This window comes from Typopeltis vanoorti, chromosome 13 (genome assembly GCF_054136105.1).
Source record: "Typopeltis vanoorti isolate ZY-2024b chromosome 13, IOZ_Tvanoo_1.0, whole genome shotgun sequence".
In the NCBI taxonomy this organism is placed as follows: Eukaryota; Metazoa; Arthropoda; class Arachnida; order Uropygi; family Thelyphonidae; genus Typopeltis; species Typopeltis vanoorti.
In genome coordinates this window covers 4,323,820-4,347,200 of record NC_143561.1, presented here as the reverse complement: position 1 = coordinate 4,347,200, position 23,381 = coordinate 4,323,820, and the positions used below count along the sequence as shown (strand labels likewise).

At 36.7% G+C, this 23,381-nt stretch overlaps 1 protein-coding gene across 2 annotated transcripts in view; it reads left to right on the top strand.

Annotated features, from left to right (window-relative positions):
* Window positions 1-13,587, top strand: part of LOC150099896 (5-taurinomethyluridine-[tRNA] synthase subunit GTPB3, mitochondrial) — a 132,288-nt gene extending 118,701 nt beyond the window's left edge. Inside the window, exons 7-8 of one of the 2 annotated variants that reach the window (XM_090402696.1) lie at window positions 5,736-6,113; window positions 11,946-13,587. In XM_090402696.1, the coding sequence (XP_090258822.1) occupies window positions 5,736-6,113; window positions 11,946-12,177 (610 nt within the window). In that variant the 3' untranslated portion in view covers window positions 12,178-13,587. The remainder of the gene's footprint in view (window positions 1-5,735; window positions 6,114-11,945) is intronic. The other variant, XM_090402697.1, reaches the window with a different exon arrangement.
* The last annotated feature ends 9,794 nt before the right edge of the window (window positions 13,588-23,381 follow it).

Here is a 23,381-nt window from a genome sequence, read left to right as displayed (position 1 = left end):
CATCATAATTTGATAAATCACAAATGAGTTGGTCGGGATGGAGTGATGCCTGGGTGAAGAACTTGGCAGCAGTCTGGTTGAGATACGAAGGTAAGTCTGGCATGTTTCCATCTTGGTGGAGGAGAGCATTCCTAACAAACCATGGGGCGTCGAAGATCATTTGGAGGCATTTATTTTGTAGTACCTGTAGTCTTTTGATGTTGCTGGGAGAGGTGTGGCTCCATGCCGGCAATCCATACGTTAGTATGGGTCTGATGATTGTTTTGTATGTTGTTAGTTTGTTTTCTGTACTGACTTTGCTTCTTCGGTTGAGTAGAGGGTAGAGTTGAGCTATTGCTGAGTTGGCTTTGTTGCAAGCATGTGAGATGTGGGGGTTGAAGCTGAGTCGGTTATCCAGTTTGATTCCCAGATATTTTACTTCTTTTTGCCATGGGATATCAGTGTCGAACATCGTGACTGCTCTGTGGTGGGTTGCTTTCCTTCTTGTAAAGAGTATGACCATGCTCTTGTCGGCGTTGACATCTATCCTCCATTTCTGAAACCATTCTTCAAGATTTGTTGCTGTGTCTTGTAGTCGTTGTGTGGCCTGAGTGATCTGGTCAGTATTGCCATGTCGTCTGCATAGAAAGCCATGGTGGTTGATGCTGTGCTTGGTACGTCTGAGATGAAAATGTCGAAGAGTAGCAGCGATAGGAGGGAGCCTTGCAGGACACCTGCTGTGATGCATCTCATGGAGGATCTGAGGCCATGTAGCTTAACTTGAAATTTTCGTTCTTTCAGATAGGATTCTATGATTTTGGCGAGGTTTAGTGGGTATTTTGCAACTATTAGTTTGTGAATGAGGCCTTTGTGCCATACTTTGTCAAAGGCTTTCGCCACATCCAGGAAGATTGCACCTGTGTGTTGTTTCCAGTTGTATCCAGTAGTTATGAATTCTATAAGTCTGTGGACCTGTTGGGTTGTGCAGTGGCCTTTGCGAAATCCAAATTGTTCTTTTGGGATTAGGTCGATCTTGTCCGTTTCATTTTGTAGGCGGTTCAGAATTATCTTTTCTGTGATTTTTCCCAGATTTGATAGGAGGCTGATAGGTCTGTAGTTCTGGGGGAATTGAGGTGCTTTTCCTGGTTTGTGGATGAGGATTACATCTGCCTGCTTCCAGCGAGTGGGGAAGTAGTTGAGTCTTAGCATCACGTTGATGATAGCCACTAGATGCATAACTGTTTTATGGGGGAGTGCTTTTATGGTTTGGTTTGAAATCTCATCAGGACCTGGGGCCTTTCTGTTGTTGAGGCTCTTGATGATTTGGTGTAGCATAGCTTGTGTTTTCTTGGCTGCTGGTTTGATGAAGTGCACAGCGGACATGCCTGTGTATTTTTTCAATGAAGTACAAGTCCGCATGCTCATAGTTTGGGCTGAATTGCAGTTCCAGAGCGTCCACGAAGGCTTCTGCTTTCTCGTTGTCTCGGTAGGCTATGCCCCTTTCTCCGTGGATTGGCTGAATGTTGGGGCGGTCGCTGCGAAGGGCTTTAGTCACACAGTGAGTTGTCTTCGGTGTTTAAGGACCTTCTTCTTCCACAGCTGGTTCTTGTGATCTTTGATCACATATCGGACTAGGTTTGTTGCCTTGTTTAGCTCTTGTCTATCCTGGGGGGGACAGTGTTGTATGGTAATATCATGTGATCCTGTTTTTGCTGCGGATGAGCTTTAGAATCTCTTCTGGGAGCAGGTTGGTTTGAGCTGGAGCGTAACGGTGGAAGCTGCTGCTAGGCCAGGCTTGGATTGTGCTTTCCAGTTTTCTGATCACTGTATCTATTTCTTTAGTGAGGAGATGGTTGAAACGTGTCCTGTGAAGTTGCGGAGAGTAGCGTTCAGCTTTTTGAAATTTGTGGAGGACTGCTTGGGGATGATTTCTGTTTCCTCGCCTAGGCTTAGTAGTACCGGATTGTGGTCGGAGCTAAGATCATTGACTACCTGTAACTGGAATTGGTGCGAGGTGTTCCTGAAAATGGCTATATCCAGCACATTGGGTCTTCCCAGCGGTCCATAGTGTGTTGGTTCGGCGGGACCTGCTATGATGATGTTTCTTGTCATAGCGAACGTGTGTAGGCTCTTCCCGTTGTTGTTGGAGTTCCTACTGTTCCATGTGGGATGTTTTGCGTTTAGGTCTCTCACCACATTTGTTGCTTCGTTTGTGTCGAGGTCTCCCTGCACCTTTCGATCATTCACCTTTTTCTTCCAAGGAGCTAACATTCACGGTCACATCAAAATGCTTCATTACGAACCCATGAGAGAGCTCCTCTCATGGAATTAGTTAATCCTTGCTTGTAAGGTTCCAATACGGGCTGATCAGTATCATGAACTTCAGGCTCTTAGTCATCACATTTTCTTTGTTTGCCATAGATTACACATACTACTCCTTTGTTTCTATTTAAATTTATATACATTATTTTCTCTCATTAAATTATACATATTAAATATTTCACAATCTTTCCTCTTCAATAAGTGAATGAATATACACTAAATAAATAGGTACACACTTAATATACAATTATATGATACACTTTACACTCAGTATACAATTATATGATACACTTTACTTTACTCCCCCCTTCCCTTATTTCTTTCCAATTCAATTTTGACCAGCAGTACAGGTATTTTCTCTGCTTTAAGGCTCCTTTCATTGTTAGATCACGAATGAATGTCTATCTAGTAAAGGCAGGCCTCATTCACGATCTAACACCCTATATATGGTAGATTACAGGTGCAATAAATACGGTATACTCCAGGGTGGGCCAGCAGAGGGAGTGGGTCTTTGGATGAGTTGAGTAAGCTTTTTAATTTTGCAGGAAGTTTAAAGGTGGCTTTAAGGTTGTATTTCTGTAGTATTCTGTTTATTTTATCTGATGTCCCTTTAATGTAAGGAATGGTTATAGTTTTATTGTAGTCTAGTTTATCTTTGTTTTTTTAGTGAGGTCTTGTAGAGAATTTTGTTGATAGTGTTTTGGCTGTAACTATTTTTTAGGAAAGTATTGCTGATAACTTTAAATTCATCTTTAAGCAAAAACATCGTCAACGTATCTAAGCCAGACTTTGAGTTTTAAAGGAGAGGAATCTAAAGCATGTTGCTCAAAATATTCCATATAAAAGTTAGCAATGGGGGGGGGGGATAATGGCGAGCCCATGGCTGTGCCTTCTTTTTGTATGTGGAAAGCATTTTGCCAAACAAAATAACCAGAATGTAATACATGTTCAAAGAGCACCCTGATACCTGGAGGGAATTTGTCCTGTAAAAGGATTGTGTTATTGATTGGGATATTCGTAAAGAGGGCAGAGACATCAGAACTGGCTAATAAATCATATTTGTCTAATGTAATGTCTTTGATTATGTTTATAAAGTGTTATGTGTTTCTGATATAGGAGGGAGAATAACCTACCAGCTCCTTGAGTGTTGACGCTAATTTCTTGGCTAGATGATTTTGACTATCAGCTGGAGTGGTGTGTTCTCAGAAATTCTCAGAGAACGAGCGTAGTGTGGAAGTAATTTTTTGACTGCATCTTTGGGTCATGTAGTAACTAATTTAAGTAGCTTCTCTGTTTTCTTTTTTATTCTATTGGTCGGGTTGTAGTTAACAAGTTGATATCTATTGTCCGAGACTAGCAGATTCATTTTTTCTAAATAAGTGGTTCGTCTACAAACAGCTTCTGAACACATTCAGAACACTGAGTATTCAGTTTGTCATCTAGAAGCACCTTATTTAAAATACTATAAAAAGAGCTTTAACTTTCTAATGTTCTTAACAGTGTCAGATGTTTCATTTTAATGTTTGCTAGGTGGCAGGCTCTATGCATAAAGTTTTTCTTAATCCTACATCACCAAGCATCCCATTGCAAAAAAAAAAAAATATATCTGGTAAACAACAATAAAAAAAAAAAAAAAAAAAAGACTAAAGATACAAATTCTGCCATGTAGTCTTGTATTTACCAGATTCCTCATATATGCTAGATCATTTCATCCCTCCCACTCAGTATGAGACTACCACCACCCTGAAGTGACTTGAAAAATCTCACTAACCTTCAGTCCACCTGTTGTGCTATACAGGTTTATAACTTTCCATAGGTAAAATTCACATTATTTTTCAAATGGAGTTCAACCCACTTTTCAAGACAATGAACGAGCATGGTAAGTAGTGGACATATTAACATCCTCCTCTTCTAAAATTAAGGGGATATTAAATCCTACATAGTTTTAAAACCGAATAAGAAACTCAAAGATAGGAATCAGAGAGTTTCTTGCCGAATATAGTAAACTATAAAGTATCAGCGACACTAGCATTAGCCAATGCAAGTGATCCTAGTACGTAGTACAATACCAGGCAACTCGTTGCAAAGGTGGGGCAAGTTCAGATCGCTATTCTTAGGTATTTTCCATAATGTAAAAACACATTTCCTAGGAAATGTATGCTGTTATTGGAAAATATGGAAAATACCTAAGAATAGCGATCTGAACTTTACACACCTTTGCAACGAGTTGCCCGTGATTGTACTATGTACTAGGATCACTTGCATTGGCTAACGCTAGTGTTCGCTGATACTTTATAGTTTACTATATTCAGCAAGAAACTCTCTGATTCCTATCTTTGAGTTTCTTATTTGGTTTTAAAACTATGTGGGATTTAATATCCCCTTAATTTTAGTAATGTTTTCATTGCCGAAATGAAGCTTATTAGCTCTTTATACTTAAGTCCTCCTCTTCTGTTTTGTAGAGGTGAAGACCAATGACAAAAACTCAACCAAATGTTCATGACTAAAAATGAGATATACATAACCTCACTGCTGCTTTAAACTGCGCAGTTAGCCTAGTGGCTTTACGCTTCACAACCATATGCCTGGGGAAGGATTGTCCTAGGTTCGATTCCCATCGCCGACATGAGGAGCTTAAGGATCTTCCTCAGCCATAGCCAAGTTAACCAGTCTTGGGCGTGGACAGCAGGGTCCCCCCCAGTTTATCTGGGGTTTTTCATCCCGCAAGCAGACAAACCGGTCCCGTGAACACACATGGATCTACAGCCATAAATACTTAACCCCCCATGAGGGGGCTCAACTCGCCCCAATAGGGACAGGGGAGAAAAGGGAGGGAACTCCATACAAAAAAAAAAAAAAAAAAAAAAAAAAAAAAAAAAAAAAAAAAACCTGCTCTAAAGATATCACTTTTACCAAAAATCGTTTCATCAGACCTTGATCTTTCCACTTGTTCACTAATGTTTTTTATCTTTCTGCCCTCTTTATAGGTATTAAATTCTCTTCTTTCTGTTAAAAATTCCTCTAGTAAAAAACTTATGACTGTGGTTCAGAAACCAGAAGGATTACCACAAAACTAAAACGCTTTTTCTTCATTTGTACACCTACATCTTCAAAAATTAAAAAAAAAAAAAGTCTTTGAGTTTGCTGCTCATATACTATTAACATTTCCATCTCAGTTAACCTTAATTCACTGCAAGTGGATCCTTTATAAGGATCCAGTTATTTATCAACTTTTTTGCCCCTCTTATTTTGATCTTATATTAAATGTCTATATTTATCATCAGAGGTTATATTCCTCTCCCAGAATAATCAAGCATTGCTTATATGTTCCAATATCTTACAAATTACTGATTTGCATAGAAAATTTAGTTTTTTATAATTTTTTTCAAGAGTCTTAATGTCATTAATTTTTTTTTTTATTATTATTATTATAGGGCTTCACAAGCAGACATACTAGTACTTATGGTGGAGGCATCTTCAGTATTGAACTTGATGGATAAAATAAATAAAGCAGAAGCACTTAATATAGAAGAGATAGTGAAAAATCATTTGAAAGACTTAGGATTTATGGAACTTGTGTGTTCTATGGAAAGAAGCCAAGCACTGCATACATCTAAGGATGCAAGTTATTATGATGAACCATGCATATTTGTTACTTTCAACAAAATTGATCTTTTGATGGAAAAGAATTTTATTTGGAAGGAAAAATTAAATATGCAGACAGATAAATTTCAGTTTTGTGCTCTATCTTGCAAATATGGTGATGGAGTGGATACTTTTTGTCAACTTCTGCAAGATAAAATAGAGCTCCTGTAAGTTTCAATTAAGTAAATACAATTTACTTACTGTAACTAAAAATTAATTAAACACATCACATCATTATCTTCAGATTCCTGATTTATGTATCCTCCAGGGAGTGTACAGAATATAATGATAGTGCTGCATGAAAACTTTATTTTTAACATCCTATCAACGATATTCTTCCAAATTAGTCTGTTTATCTCTCAGGACCTCAGTATTATCAGATCTTGTGTTTCAGTCTTCAAAGGCAACTCTAACTCATCAATCCATCTAGGTCTTTTCCTGCCATCCTGAAATCATTGTTTTGCTAACTTCTTAAATTGCTTTGCTAATCAGATATTAGCTCTTCTTACACATTCCCGAATGCTAATAATGCGAGGTTTCTAATATTTTCATTTTTATATGATTCTGCCATTGTTGCTATCTGTTTGCTCCTGTTTTTTTTTTTTTTTTTTTTTTTAAAGAACTCACGTGTGTGTGGTCTCTAGTTCTTCATGTACTATTTTACTTCGAACCCAGCTTTTGGATTCATATCTTAAAATTGATTTGAATACTGCCTTGTATATAGTTAGATTAATGTTTTGTCAAATTTCCCTCTATTTAAACATAAATTTATTTGAGTTCCTACCAATAGCAGCTTCGATTATTCCATTGTTTCCATATTTAATTTGCCATCTTCACAAAAATTGCACTTAAATAGTTGACATATTTTACTTTATGTGTGGGTTTTTCATTCAAGATGCAACTGATGTTTTTAATGTTCCTGCCTATTTTCATGGTTTGTATTTTTATTGCTGATTTTCATGTTCATATTTTTTACAACAGTTATTTAATTTAGTCAGAGGAATTCTACAGACCTATGCTGGATTTATTTAGGAGTATAACATCATCTAAAGCTGAAATTAATACTTCCAATCAATATCATGTTTAATGGCATTTCACAATGTGTTCCATACAGATAGTGAACAACATTGGAGAAAGTGTGTGTGTGTGTGCCTGGTTTTACATCAACCATCTTCCTATACCCTTTCAATCCCTAAGTGCTACCTTATAATCTAAATATAAACTACATATTGCATGATATGCATGATATAACATTCAGTTTGCACATGCAATTGTAACATTTTGAACAGTTTTTCTCTTATCATCTTGTCACGAAACAGTTCCTTGTGTATTCCCTGATTTTTCAACAATTTGTTTTAAAGTGAAAATCTGATCCTGACAAGCTCCTTTTTGACTTGAACCCAGCTTGATCTTGAAGTTTCTCTTTCATAATATTTTTCAGCTCCTTCTCGAGCATGTTTGCATATATCTTACCTTAATCCTTTATACTATTTCTCTTTTTTATAGATGGGTACTATGATAGATCTACGCCAGTTGTATGAAATTTAATCTTTTGACAACCAGACTTTTTGAATTATGCAGAGTATCCATTGACTGTAAAACTTTTATTCCTATATATTTCAGCATTCCTAGTCTACTCCAATTGTCTTTCCACATTTCAGAATTCTGGTGGATTTTCCTACCTCAGGTATTGACATGTACTCCTGATTGCAACACTACAGTACTACTTGTTTCATTTAGCAATCCAGACTTACAAAATGTCGTGAACTTCAAGATATTTTGAATGTTTGGAGGTTGTACTAAGGAAGAAGTGGCCAAAAAAAATTTGTCCTCTTCTTCCTTAGTCCCCATTTTGATGTTGAAATTGGCTGTTATTTAAGAATATTATTATTGCATCCTCAATGGAGTCGACTCATCATAGGAGGTTCATTCAATTGACAACATGTTTATCATACTGAATCTTACAATTCTTAACACTCCTTGCATTAACAACACATTCTGGTAATATGTTCCATTCACTGACAATTCTCAACGTAAAAAATATGCTCCTCACTTCCCTCTTCACCACATTCTTACACAACTTCCAGGGATGGTCTCTGGCTCTTCCCCTCTTTTTTTAATTCTTTACTAGCAGAGTAGAATAAGTAAGCAGCAAATGTTCTGTTGGTCTGCCTGTTAAAACAGCTTGAGGAAGAATTTTATTTTGAAGGCATTTCATTAGGAATCTTTACAAAACATGACACTCATATGCAGCTCAGTTCATATTGGAGAAGTATGAAGAAGCAGGCTATTTATGGTATGCAGTGTGTGTGTGTTTTCCAAGGGATTGTTATAGTGGACTTCATCTAGCTTGGACCATGAGAAAACAGGACCTTTTAAGTGTTATGTTGAATTGACTTTTTATGTATGTATGTATTTCTTTTTAGACAGAGGAGAAAAATGCTATCATTCAATGATAAAGAAAAATTCCACAAAGTCAGATGGGGGATACAAGCATCATCAGACCAGTTCTTTTTTGACAGGTGATAATACATACCCAAATACTGCAGAAGCAGATGAAGCCCTTATTTAAAGCCATTGAGAACTCATCCAGTTCAGTTTGCTAGCTAATTTTAGAGAGATCAAGGAGGATTATATGCTTTTGAGCATTTTAAAAATCGGAGTAAATGGTACTATATTCACAACTTGATATCTGGTATCTTCATAGTTACCACCTACCTGGAGATAATGCAGAGCTTATAAAATGACAACAGGCATTTTATAAGCTCTGATAGTGAGATTTCTGCCTGTTGCTGTATCTCCTTCCACTGAAAAAGAGTTGAAAATGAGTCTAAGCAGTTCATAGAATACCAATCTGCTATTGTGCAATGACTAGTGTTAGGGAGCATCAGTATTTTTGAAAAGAAGCAAAAATTATGCAAATTTAGAGCAATTTATCACTGGTCATGTAAGTCTTGTCTGATGGGATCCCTGATGTCTTTTATGAATTGCAGCTCACAATACCTGCTTCTTTGAGAACAAAAAAAGTTATTCATTAGCCACCACAGATGTATCTCTGCATTCTGGGAGGGGATATATACAGTTTAAATTGAATTTAAAATGGTTACATTAATAGAAGAACAGCAAATCTGTCTCAAATTTTGTTCAAAACAGCAGCAGCATTACCAAATTCTTAATGTTCAAAATATAATGCAAAAACTGATTTAAAGAAAGCTTCTGTTTTGAATGATATGCTCATTTCAAAAATGAAGACTGAAAATAATGCATGTCCTGAATACCCTTCAGTTAGTAACAGATTTGTTTGAATACCAGGTCTATTTTACTAATTGTTCATCAGATTCCCTTTTACCGGTGGCACAAGATTTTTACCCACCAAAGACAGAAAAGATTGTATTCATATGACTATAAAGTAATACAGCAACTTCAGTTTTTCACCATTCTATCCATAACTCATTTCTTTGTTGTTTACTGTCATATTGCTTGAATGCTGTCATTATCTGTACACTTCTGCTAGCAAATGTTTCCTCTTTTGGGTGTGGTACTGATACCAGAACCAGGTTTCCTACTGGTCATTGCAAATTGGAAAACTAGTGAAATTATGGTTTGAAGAGAGAAACAGTATGAAAGAGGAAATCAGTTTCCTGTTTCTGAAGTAGAGGGAGATAGTTCTGAGAATTCTAGTTCATCCTAGTAATTCTACTTTGGGTTGAGAACCTCTCCATTCTTGGGGGGAGCAATTACCCATACTGAATTCTGTCCATTCTCTAGGCTAGACTGTAAGTTTACTTTTATTATTATGTGTTTGTGTATGGAGCCTTCGTAGCTCAGTCAGTATAGACTAAACCCTTTGGTTGGGAAGACCTGGGTTTGATTCTTGTCTATGATGTGAGGAACCTTTATCTGGTCTCTTTTGACAGGTGTAGCCAGTATCATATAGAGGTGGAGGATTTTTATCCCAGAAACTCGGGTTTTTCGTCCCTCAGAACAAACATATCAGTCCCATGAACACACACTTCTAGAGACAAAAATATCCCCCCCCCCCAAACATCAGGCTCTGCAACAAGTTGATTGGATTGTATGCGTAAAGTCGCATCATGTAAAAGGCCTACCCCAAATAGATGGGATAAGGCACAAGAGAAAGAAGATATATATGTGTTTGTGTTTTATCTTCCCCTCAGACTGACAGTATGATTGCTTCTCTTTGTTAGTGATTCAGAATAGATGGTTATCAATTGAGGAAATTGCTATTAAAATTTAAATCATAATATATGCTAGTCTATTTTGGCAGAAGATTCAGGAACAACTAGGTTTTGTAAAGCTTATTCCAAAACTGCTACATCAAGTGAAGATTTGAGTCATAACTCGGATTAAAATTGAGATTTATGGCTAAGACAGTTTCTGTCATTTAGTTAGAATCAGTCTTGCAGAGGTTGAAGAAAGCCATGCAGATTTGACTGAAAGTCGAGTGCGTGCTTTTCTTGACAGTATGAGTCACTGCAGATTTGTTTCTACAGGCCAGTGTCAATTGGCAGTTTGATGAAAGTTTGCAAAACTCTCTCTCTCTCTCTCCTTCCCTCTTTGACCTTGCAGTGTCGAGGGTTTTCTATTCATTTAACCACAATCGTATTCGAGGATAAGGTGGTTAGCCTTATGCTGCCTCTCTCTCTCAAAAAAAAAAAAAAAATCATTTGCAAAATTAAATGTGATCAAATGTACAATTTGATCACATTTAATTACATTCAGACTTCAAAATCCAACAACCGTAGACAGAAGCAGCTTTCCACCTTCCACCCCCAGATTATCCTTCTAATTTGTCCTGCCACTTGTGTCAACTTATTCTCACAACTGAAATCAGCATTAAAAGTAGGTAATTTAATGACATGAATACCATAAAATTCAGTGTGCTGGAAGTACTGAAGGTATCTTTAAAGAAGCGTTTGAGGAATGCTTTAAAAAATAGAGAAAATATTCGAAGTTGTGAATTGGAGGGAAAGAATGATTATTTCAGATATAAGAAAAGTTAAGAATTTTTTCATCTGTAATATAATAGTTTTACAGTTTTAAAAAAAATCTAAATAGTTTTTGATTATACCTTATATATATATATATCTGTGTGTGTTATGGACTAAATGATTAATACAGGCATTATTTATAATGCCTGGCCATTATGAATAATGACAAACAAAATCAGGCACTGTAATAAATTCAACGTTGTTTATCATAATTTATCACATTGACGGATCAATATAAATGCTGCTATCATCTGGTTGGGCAAAGTGATAATAATGATACCTTGTTGGCAGTATTAGAAGCAGTAGGATTTTTTTGGGGGGAGGGGGGGAGATTCTTCGAATTTCTTTTTGTCGGGAGACATGAAGAGAACTTTGCCCATGTCACTCAAATTTTTTACAAAATCAGTATATTTGACAGTGAGAGAAAAAGTGAGAGTCAAAAACCAAAGTGACTTGGCCCATAACATATAAACATCGTATACTGGTATTGTAATATGCAATTTGATTAAATATTACGTTCACACTGAAGAAATGTTTCAGATATTGCACGATGCCCATATCACTATTGGCCATGGCAGCAGAAACCACATGTAAAAAGAATTAAGTACGAAATATAAAAATATTACAAGGAAGATTATTGTAATTTAGGTTAGGTTTTTTTTTTTTTTTTTTGAAAATCAAATTGCCCAAAGGGAATGTAGCTTTATTCATACGTCTGGTCAAATTCTTAATGAAAAAAGTGTAGTTTTTTTAAAATCAAATTGCCCAAAGGGAAAGTAACTTTATCCATAATGTCTGGTCAATTTAATAAATTAATCAATCAATATTTATGAGGCTTCACGGCCGTTTTAGTCATTATTTATAATGGCTAGGCATTATGAATAATGACCTATTAGTCACTTGGCCCATAACATATATATATGTATATATATACACACATAGTGAAATTTTGAAACTTGTAATGATTTTACCTCTATACTTTTCTAGTTGTGGCAAATCAACAAGAGAAACTACAACAATGACTCAAGAGAGACACAAGAAACATCTTCATAGCTGTTTTAAGTGCCTTACAGAGTATCAGTATTACATAGATGTAGACATGGTAGTTGCAGCAGAAAAGTTAAGGAAATGCCTTACACATATAGGGCATATTACTGGCCATGTAACAACAGAAGAAATATTGGATGTTATCTTTAGGGATTTTTGTATAGGAAAGTAAAAGTTAACTGTTAATTTAAATAAGATGTGCACATATTTGAAATACAAGAGTGGTTCCATAAGTTTCTGGCCTGACTAACTTTTAGAGGTGAGGTGATAGAAAGAAAACTACTGTCACTTTTTATCATAATCTCTCTTCACTTCAACACAGTTTTCACATCTTTGAATTAATATTTCTGTGCCCTTGAAAAAATAGTCCATACTTTTGTCTGCAAAATGGCCTAAAACTGCATTCTTTCACCTCATTGTCATCTTCAAATTTTCTTTCTTGAAGGGTTGTCTTCAGTTTTGAGAAGAGGTAGTAGTCACTGGGTGCTAGATTTAGGCTGTAGGGTGGGTGGTCAATGTCCTGTAAGACACAGTTCTTCACTGCAGCCTTTGCAACAATAGCAGTATGGACTGGAGAATTGACTGGAGAAAAAGTGAAGCAGGTGAACCCCATGACTCAGCATTCCTCGTCTCTTCTTTATGGTGTTGTGCAGGAGTGAAGCATAATATTCTGCATTCATGGTGATATTCCTTTCCTTGAAGTCAATCCTAGCAATCCCAAAAGATTGTTGCCATGATTTTCTTGGTGGCATGAGTGACCCTGGCTTTTCTCAGCAGTATTTAGCCTGGTTTGTGCCACTCCATGGATTCCCTTTTGGAAAGAGAATCATAATAAAGGACCATGGTTTCATCCCCAGTAACAATGGATTCCAGCACTTGTCTATGATTCCCTTGGCAAAGCTCTAAAAACTTGCAGGAACAGATTACACGATGCTCCTTCTGAACTGAAGAGACAAGTCGGGACACCCACTTTGCACTGACCATCGTCATATTAAACTTCTCATGAATAATGTGCGAAAGAAGGACGATTGTTATAGAAAGCCCCAACTTTTCTGAGATTTGTTTGAGCTTCAGCCATCTGTAATTAAGCAGTTCCTCCTCAAAAAGCGAAACATTTTCCTCAGTCATCACTTCCACAGACCGACAATCATGAGGATCATCTTCAATGCTTTCTCTTCTGTTTAGCTCATTCCTTCATGGTAGAACATGAAGGAGAAGATTCCCGATAAATATTCAATAAACATCCAATCACTGTTTGATAGCACTTTGAGAAAGCCCTTCTTTGGTTGAAAAACTTTATCACAGCGTGGTACTCAATTTTTAACATTACAGCCACTTAGTGTGTCACATGTTAGTCAAAAGAGTGCCTCCAACTGAATGATGCAGGTAGAGAGTTGAAAAAAAACTAGTATACTAAGTTACCCATAGATGGTGCTATCTTTGAAGCATGGTGTTTTAAAATTGGCACGAATTTTGTATGTCAGGCCGAAAACTTTTGGAACCTACCTCGTAATATATTGTACACAGATTAACTTATGAGATTGATTGTAATTTTAAGTAGTAATTAAATTTGTTATCCCAATTTGATGGAATTGCAATTTTTTAAAGATTTGAATATTTTGCTGCCATTTATGAACTTTATCCTCCATTAAAGTAAATGAAACTCTCAGATAAAAACACTACTCTGTAAATCCATTGCACATGTAGAGTTATTTATAATAAGCAGGTAACTTGCATTATCATCCTAGAAGATGAGAACATTATTCTAGAATATTAATCATTCATTCATTTCATGCAAGTTACCTGCTTATTATAAACAAAATTATACACAAAAGATCAAAACTAAATTGTAACATGTATACACAAAAATGTTAATTGTAATATTAATTTCACTTTTCAAAAAAAACCAAAAAAAACAAGAGTTTCACATAGTTCCTTTGTGCATGCAGTTGAAATCTGCACGAATGTATAGTCAGTTGTCAAGTCAAAAAGTGGTAGCACTTTTAGCTCAAGTTACCACCAGATTCAAATTTTAATGACATATGCAATCACTTGAAGCAAGGTAATGAAACCAGAAAATGTAATGATAGATTACATGCTAGTAAAATCTCATGTAGTACGAATATGTTAAAAGTTTTTTCGCTTGGTTATTACTATAAATTAAATATGCCAAGAAATTATATACTTGGTTTAATCCTTTAACCAAGTGTAAACAAACAATGTTTGAGCATGAAGTAATTTCAGGGGTACTTAAGGGTCAAAGCTGTAACTGAGAGGAGACCTACACATAGCCTTTAAAGGAATGCGGAGAACCGACCAGGGCTTCTGACCTAATGTCCAATCCTCACCTTCTCGTGGTGCACCCTGTTGGGTATCTACTTGGATACTGAACGGATGAGGATGGGTTGGGAATTAGCCGACCAAATTGTATTCTTATTGGTTAAACCAAAATATAGAATGATGGTACAACATGACAAAATTTCATGCCGGCTGGGGCTTCGCCCAGTTAAACAAGGCCCCCGTTGTTTTCGTCAGGGAACCAGGGCGAACAGCGAAAAGTCAGCTACTGGAACAAATCTGAAAACACACCCCAACTCAACATCACCAGAGTTAAAGATCGGTACTATCAATATAAGAAGCCTGAATGGCAAAGAAATGGAGCTAGCTGAGAAATTAGATAAGTACCAGATCGACATAATAGGGGTGACTGAAACAAAAAAGACAAAAACTGGTGAGATCTTTCTGAGCAATAAGTACAAAATGTTATATTCAGGCAATGACAACCAAGGAAAAGAAGGAGTAGCCATAGTATTCAACACAAAATACGAGGCTAATCTTCTTGAATGGCAGTCAGTCTCAAGTAGAGTAATGTGGGCAAATATGAGAATGGGGAACTGGACAATGAGACTTATTTGTGCCTATGCAAAGCCCACAGAAGGTTCTACTAAGGTAGAAGTGGAGGAATTTTTTGAGGCTTTAGAAAAAGCAACTGACACAATGAAAAATGAAAAGTTGGTCCTTGTTGGGGATCTGAATAGCAGAGTAGGAAATGATTGTGAGACATACAAAAATATTTTGGGAAAATTTGGAGAAAAGAGCAAAGCTAATAATAATGGCAAATATCTGTTGGATTTCTGCTCAGGATATGGACTGGTTATTACTAACACCATGTTCCAACATAAAAATGTGTACAAATTCACATGGAGAGAAGAGGCTAGGAATAAGAAAAGTCTCATTGACTATGTTATTGTTGATAGTGATGTTTTCTTCCTGGTGCAGGACACCAGAGTGTACAGAGGATTTGAAATTGGAAGTGATCACTATTTAGTCTTGAGCAGGATAAAATTGAATTTCATATTGAAAAGACTAACATGTAAGAAAGTTTTAAAGCGCATAAAAGTTGAGCAGCTCTCAGATGTGAGCTGTAGACTAAAATACACAGATTATTGAAGAAAAAATGAAAGAGTTCGAGAACAGGAATCAAACCTTGGAGATTCATTGGCAAACTCTGAAGAAAACATTGATTGATTCTGCCAGAGAGGCATGTGGTGAGGTTGTCTGTAAGGATAAAAAAATCAGAACTCCCTGGTGGACACAGGAAGTTAAAGAGGCAGTGAAGGAAAAGAAGAAAGCATACCAAAAGTTCCTGTCAAATAAGTTAGCTTGTGCTCTTAGAGAATATAGAGAGAAATGCAAGAATGCTAAACACTGTGTAAAACTAGCTAAACAAAAGTCATGGGAGGACTTTGTCAAGAATATAGAAAATAAATATCAAGACGGTGGCAAAATATTCTGGAGGTTGTTGAAGAAGCTTAAGAATGGAGAAAGAGTGCTATAAAAGGAATTAGAGATAATAAAGGTGACATGAAAACGGGAGAAAAAGATATCCTTGAAGTATGTAGTAATTACTTTGAAAAACTGCTAAATGAAACAAGCAGTGATGACACCACAGTGGTAAAAAATACTGACCAGGCATGCAGCCAGGAATACATATCCATAATTGAAGTAGAAAAAGCCATCAAAGGCTTGAAATGTGGAAAGGCAGCAGGAGTAGATGATATTCGACCAGAAATGCTGAAGTATGGTGATATAAGAGTCTTACAGTGGCTGCACTGCATAGTTCAGAAAGCCTGGACAGAGGGACGAATTCTCGATGATTGGAGTAGAGCTCTCATAGTACCCATATATAAAAAGGGAAATAAAACTGCATGTGGGAATTACAGAGGTATTTCCCTACTGAGTGTTCCTGGCAAGATCTATGAAAGTATACTTGAGAAACGGTTGGGAAGAATTGTGGAAGAAAAGCTTGGTGAAGAACAAGCTGGATTCAGGCCAAATAGAGGCTGTCAGGATCAGATCTTCACTTTGCGAGAAATAGTCGAGAAAGCATGGGAATATAACAAAGATCTGTATTTAAGTTTTGTCGATCTGGAAAAGGCATATGACAAGGTGCCAAGAGAGAAGCTATTCAATACGCTGCAGTTATATGGTGTCAATGGGGCATTATATCAAGCAATACTTAGTCTTTATTTGAGTTGTAAGTCAGCAGTTAGAATTGAAGGAAGTACAGGAAGATGGTTTAATGTTAAATCTGGTGTGAGACAAGGATGTACATTATCCCCTCTGTTATTCATTATCTATATGGATCACATTATGAAGGAAAGTGGTATTAAACATGATATCAAAATTGGAGATGTTAATGTCAGCTCTTTGCTTTATGCGGATGATGTTATACTTCTAAATAAATCCGCTACAAGTCTGCAAGATTCTCTGACTAAATTGAATAGCTGTTGTAATAGATATGGTATGAAGGTCAGCAATAAAAAGACAAAGACAGAAAATAAGCAGAATCATTGAAAATGTCAACTGTGTTGTGAATGGAGAACTTGTGGAACAAGTAAAACATTTCAGCTATTTAGGCACGATTTTTACTGAAGATGGTAAATTAAATATAGAAATAGACAACAGAATCAGCAAAGCTGGTATGGTGGGAAGTCAATTGAATAAATTCATATGGAATAAGAGAGAAATTAGTCGGAACACTAAATTAGCTGTATACAATGTTCAAACCAGTTTTAACTTATGGATCTGAGAGCTGGGTCAGAAGTAAAACACTTGACCAAAGACTAGGGACCACAGATATTTGAGTCCTGAGAAAGATTATAGGCGTGAACAGATGGTATCAATGGCAGTATCATTTTAAAAACGAGGATATTAGGAAAGAACTTGACATTGTCAGCATCCAGGAATGCGTTAGCAGAGCTAATCTCAGGTGGTATGGTCACTTAAACAGAATGGGCGAGGAAAGATTAGCAAAACAAGTGTTCTCTGCCAGGTTGGCAGCAAAACGACCCAGAGGAAGACCAAGATATATGTGGATTGATACGTTACAAAGTGCTTTAGACGATAGAAATATAAGATCTGATAATGTTGGAGTGTTGACAAGTAACAGACTGATTTGGAGGAAAATTGTAGATAGGAAATTAATAATGATGTAATTTTTTTCATGTAGTACTATCATATCCTGTACACCCCATGAGGGTACATGGCAGGAATTTGATGATGATGATGATGTAACTTCATGACTGGGCAACTTTATAGAAGCTAATGACTTCACATCACTTGCCTTAGTATCCCATAATGCAAAGCACATCCTTACAGACAACTGGTATAATGCTATGCATTATGGGAAGGGTCACCCCCAGACCAGTTTCAATCTTTATTGAAGTCTCATCAGTGGGATCCAGACCCAGAAGTGATACCAAGGTTGAAGTAATGCAGAAGTCATATTTTCATATACAAGTAGACAAAAGCTCTCACACCTTATTACTAAAATACTCTGGATTAGAGATATTGAAAGTTTTGTCACTTGGTTATACTATAAAGGCAAGTGATGTGAAGTCATTAGCGCCTCTACATAAGAGTTGCCCAGTTGTGAAGTCATTTTACATGCAAACTTTGTTTGCTTACACTTGGATAAAGGATTAAACCAAGAATATAATTTCTTGGCATCTTTAATTTATATATAGTATAACCAAGTAGAAAAACTTTTAACTTCTATCTCTAATCCAGAGTATTCTGTGGGTTATCCATTGAGAAATTCATGTTCCTGAATAATTTCATTTTTTATTTTTATTTTGCCTATATTCATGTTCTTCCTCCACATATTACCAATTTTCATATCAGATTTGTTACCACATTTATGCAAGTTCTGAAGATATATAGTGGATTAGTATATGTTAAATAATGGTTTCATATACATATAAGAAAAAACTAAACAGAATTTATTACTACTATACAGGGTGGCTCAAAATTCCACATACAAACTTCGAGGGGAGGTAGAGAACATCAAAATCAACCATATTCACATAGAAAGCATGACCGAAAACGCCACTGGAAGGTACTAATAGGGACACAAAGATACAGAAATAACACAAGGCAGTAAGTAGTGTAAAAAACTTTATTAGGTGTAACTGAACAGTTCAATAGTAGTTGGATACATAATATGGTAAACGAGGTGCATGTCTGCTATCTCATTGTTCGTAAAATGACGCATGTTCTTCATACGACATCGAAAGCTTGAATGAGGAAGTCCCAACTACTCATCTGGAGCGCTGGTGAACAGCGCCACCTATCACTTTCGGGTGGCATTTCCGGTCATGCTTTCCTATGTGAATATGGTCGATTTTGATGTTCTCTACCTCTGCCTCAAAGTTTGTATGTAGAATTTTGAACCACCCTATATATTCTGCTCAACATTTCACAAACTTCATTCAGAGAGAGAGAAGGCTGATGAATTGGCTACAAATTTAAATCATGAACACAAGACTGAATTCAGCATTGTCTGTATACTATCACATCTCTTGGTTGCAGCTGTATAAGTAGGAGGAAATGCTATTCACGTTCTAGAGAAGTAGGTATAGTTGTATATTAAAAAAAAAAAACATAACAGCAATCACTTCCACAAACTTAGAGATAGGCATACAAACTGTTCAATTAAGATTAGGATGGTGGCAAATGGCTTTGTTTATTTATACAAGTATACTTACTTTTCTGGAACTCTAATAGGTCCAGAGAAGTAAATGCCTTTTCCAAATCTAAGAAACTTAAACATCCAGATCCTTGTTTGTTCCTGTGTGATTTTGGACTGTTTCTTGTAAAGTAAAAATTTAGTTCTGATGCCTCTTCCTCTGTTTGGCCTAAAGCTGCTTGTTCTTTATTGTCTCTTAGTCTCTTCTCTAGTGTGTGTGTGTATATATGTATTGGTGGTTGGTTGGTTGATTTTCCCTTTCAGTCGTTTCCGACCGTAGATGACTTCGTAGGCATTGCTCACAAAGTATTCCTGGTGAGATTTTTACAAGGTAGTTCACCATTCCTTTCCCCAACCCTCCAATTTTATCCGGGCTTGGGACTGGCATATGGCTGGGAGGTATTCATGACTGTAATCCATGTGTGTGTTCACGGAGCCGGTTTGCCTGTTTCTGGGGGATGAAAAACCCACGATTCTGGGTGAAAAAAAAAACCCTACTGACAGGAATTGAACCCAGGTCTTTCTGACCAAAGGGCTTCTTCTATACTGGCTGAGCTATGGAGGCACATACATAAATCTTACCTGGAACACTCGCATTCAGTTCTATTTTCCTTTTTGTATAGATGAGTATTATTATTCCAGATCTCCATGAAGTCATAAGATATTGTAGGAGGTCCAGTCTTAGACAACAGAGTTAAACTTATTTACCATCTGAACATTCACCACTCTTCCAGGTAATGAAATCTATGATCCAAGCACCCTCCACACAGAAAAAAAAAAAAAGCCACTTCTCACTCTCCTACTCACCACCTTCCTTTTCCAACTTCCAGAGATGTCCTTGCCCTACTATATGAAAAATCTCTCTCTCCCCTGTAAATACCTTTCAACAGTTTAAATATTGCACTCATGTCACCACTTTGTCTTCTATTCATTAAACTTTGTAGTTGGCATGAATTCAATTTGTCCTCATAACAAACATTGTTGAGTCCTGATGTCATTTTTGTTATCAACCCCTGTATCCTCTCCAATACTAATTTATCCTCATTGAAGACTCTTGTCAGATGTCATCTTCTTCTAGGAGGTTGATTACCACGAGCTTCCACCATGTACGGTTTTGTGCTTCTCTTTTGCATTCTTCATAGGACAAAAAGGTTCAGTTCTTAATATTTCCCATCCAATTTGTTCTTTGTCTTCTCTTCTTCTTTTTCTTTTTATCATTTTCCTTCTAGAAGTGTTTTTTATAGGGATTCATGCCTTATTATGCGATCAAGGTAGGTGGTTTTCCTTTTCTTAATTGTTTTTAATCATTCAGTGACCAGACTGGAGCATGGTAATCCTGTTGAGACCACACCAGGATTTTATGCAGTAGAATCATCACTCTACCATTCTACTGGTCAAAGATAATTAAGAAATGGGCTGCCGAGTTAAAATGTGGCCATACTAGCCTTGAAGATGATCCACATGAAGGACATCCAAAAAAGTGTAACAATACCAGATATCATTGATCAAGTGCACGATATGGTATTGGATGACCAGCAAGTCAAAGTGCGTGAAATTGCTGAGACTAGGCATTTCAAAAGAACGTGTAGGATATATTTTGCATGAAGAATTGCAAATGAAAAAGCTTTGCACAAGATGGGTGCCACACTTGCTCACAGCAGATCAAAAATGCACTTGCATGAAAATATCTGAACAGTGCTTGGAGTGTTTTAACAAGAATAACTGATTTTGTGCGTTGATTTATTACTATGGATGAGATTTGGATTCACCATTATACAGCCATATTTGTTAAAGTTTGGGGTATGTTTTAAGGCTTCTGTTGATTCAGGAACAACCCCTCTGACTTGTAGAGGCTTCTGTGCAGTACTTTTGTTTTTTTCCAATTGATCCTGTGTGCTGGGGTATCCAAAGCATGGTCTGCCAGACCCGACTTACCATACCGAAAGTGCCGGATATATATTTTGTGTTAACTGAGGCGGATGTCCACAGTTCTTCCTGTCTGTCCATAGTAGGCTGGATGACAAGAACAGGGCACGGATGTGATAAAGGAGTGAATCTATCCTTAGGTAAATGGATGAGAGTTGCCAATTTCCCATAAGGTTTAAATACAGTGCACAGTTGGTGTTTCTTAAGCACCCTAGATATCTTTTCAGATGTGCCTTTAATGTACGGGATGGTGATAGTTTTGTTGTAGTCTTCTGTGGTAGATAGTGGGGGGGGGAGGATTTCTGGGTAGCATTTAGTATGTTATCTATCTTATGGGGATTATAATCATTGGTTAAGAAGGTATGACGTAGGTGAGAAAGTTCAGCAGTGAGAGCAATGTCATTGGAACAGATTGCTCTGGCTCTATGGGTTAGTGTTTTTAGGATACTATATTGTTGAGAAGGGTGATGGTTTGTGTAAATATCTCCCTGTATGTGTGGGTTTTCTATAAACTGAAAATGATAAGGAACCTTCTGGAAGTGTGATCAGTGTGTCCAAGAAGGACAGGCAGTCATTGGCTTCTAGTTCCATTGTAAAGTGGATTTTACGGTGCTGACTATTTAGATGCATTAAAAATGTATTCAATGTGTCTGGGCCATGTGGCCAAATAGCAAACACATCAACATAGCGTAGCCAGAGACTAGGTTTGAGAGTGGATGTGTTGATAGCTAGCTTTTCCAGATGTTCTAGGTAGAAGTTGGCTAAGGGGGAGATCCTATAGCTGTCCGATATAATTGTTTTTATATTTTCCCTTTCCATTTAAAATAACCTGCCTGTACTGTGAATTAAATAGCTGAAATATATCAGGGGGAAATTGTGAATTTAGTAAGTTAAGTGTTTCAGTCAATGGTACATTAGTGAATAATAAGATGATATCAAAACTCACCATTAGGTCTGAACTATTTAAGGTGCAGTTTTCTAAAATACTTTTTAGGTGGGTAGAATTTTTAACAAAAGAAGGAGAATTGTTTGTGCAAGTGGCTAGTAGTTTGGCTAAATGTTTAGCTAGTTTATAGGTAGGACTGTTTATACTATCTATGATAGGGTATGAAGGTGTACCTTGTTTGTGGATTTTTGGAGTTCCATATATTCTGGGTGTTTTAACGTGAAAGGGTTTGAGTTTGTTAACTATTTCTTTTGGCCAGGAAGTGACTTTGTTCAATAACTTGCACACCTTATATATTTTTTTGTGAGTTGGTGGGATCTCAATCTATGATTTGATATGTTGACCGGTCTTGGAGAAGTGTGTGCATTTTGCTTTCATATTCTGTTGTATCCATTACTACAGTTGCATTTCCTTTGTCTAATTTAGTTATTGTAATGTGGTTATTATGGCGTAGCTCTTTTATAGCCATTATTTCTTTATGTGGGATATTACTTTTGGGAGGCTTAGAATGGATTAGGATATTGGCCCCGTCTAACCTAATATTATTGGCTATTGCTGGAGGCAGGTTGTTTATTCCACATTCAACGGAAGCCATTATTTTGGTTTTTGGAACTTCTTTAGGAGTAACGGCAAAATTGTGTCCATGACTTAATGCACTTGACTTCTTTAATTAAGGTTAACGATAAGTTCATAATGACGCCATATTGATGTAATTGCGGCCGCTGCGTAGCTGGAGGAATACAAATTTCTTCTGGTGCGGGTTTTTAACTTTAGCGAATTGTTTATTGGCTATAGAGTCGGAGATTCTCTCCAGGATATCCCATAGCTCCGGGTTCAAAATGTCAGATAGTATATCACGTAGGGCACTGATGAATGAATTTATTTTTGAAAGTTCTCGACGAGTAGCGTATATCTGTTCCAGTAATAGTGCTAAACTCGCTCGTTTATAAATACATTGGGCTTTGGCCGGGTGAGACACCTTTTGGCTACTTGTACAGCAATCCCTCGATTAGTGCGTTCTTTAAAACAGGCGCATTAATCAAATATAATAACCTATGGGAAAATGTATAATTCGTTCCTCAGATTTCCTTTTTGACCCTTAATTTTTTTTTATAAAAGAATTAGGGTATGTCTCAGGGCCTAGTTAAAGGAAAACCATGAAGCTGAAAGAAAATAAAACATATTCAGAATATAAATTTATTATTCTGCTTCTTAAGAAAGAATTGAGCTAACGTAGTTTGGAGGGCATTTCTTTTTTTCATACAACTGACGGTATGGCCCTATTGCCTCTTCTGCAAATTTTACTGGTTCTCTCTTCACCAGGGTCAGTCTCTAAGCATTGCTGCTTGAAAACTTCGATTGTACGAAAACTATTTTCAAATTATTTCTGTGAAACCTCTTTGGGCTTATCAGTTTTTCTTCATATTCTTCAGGATCTTCCCACTGTGTATCTAAATTTAGCAGGTTGGAATTA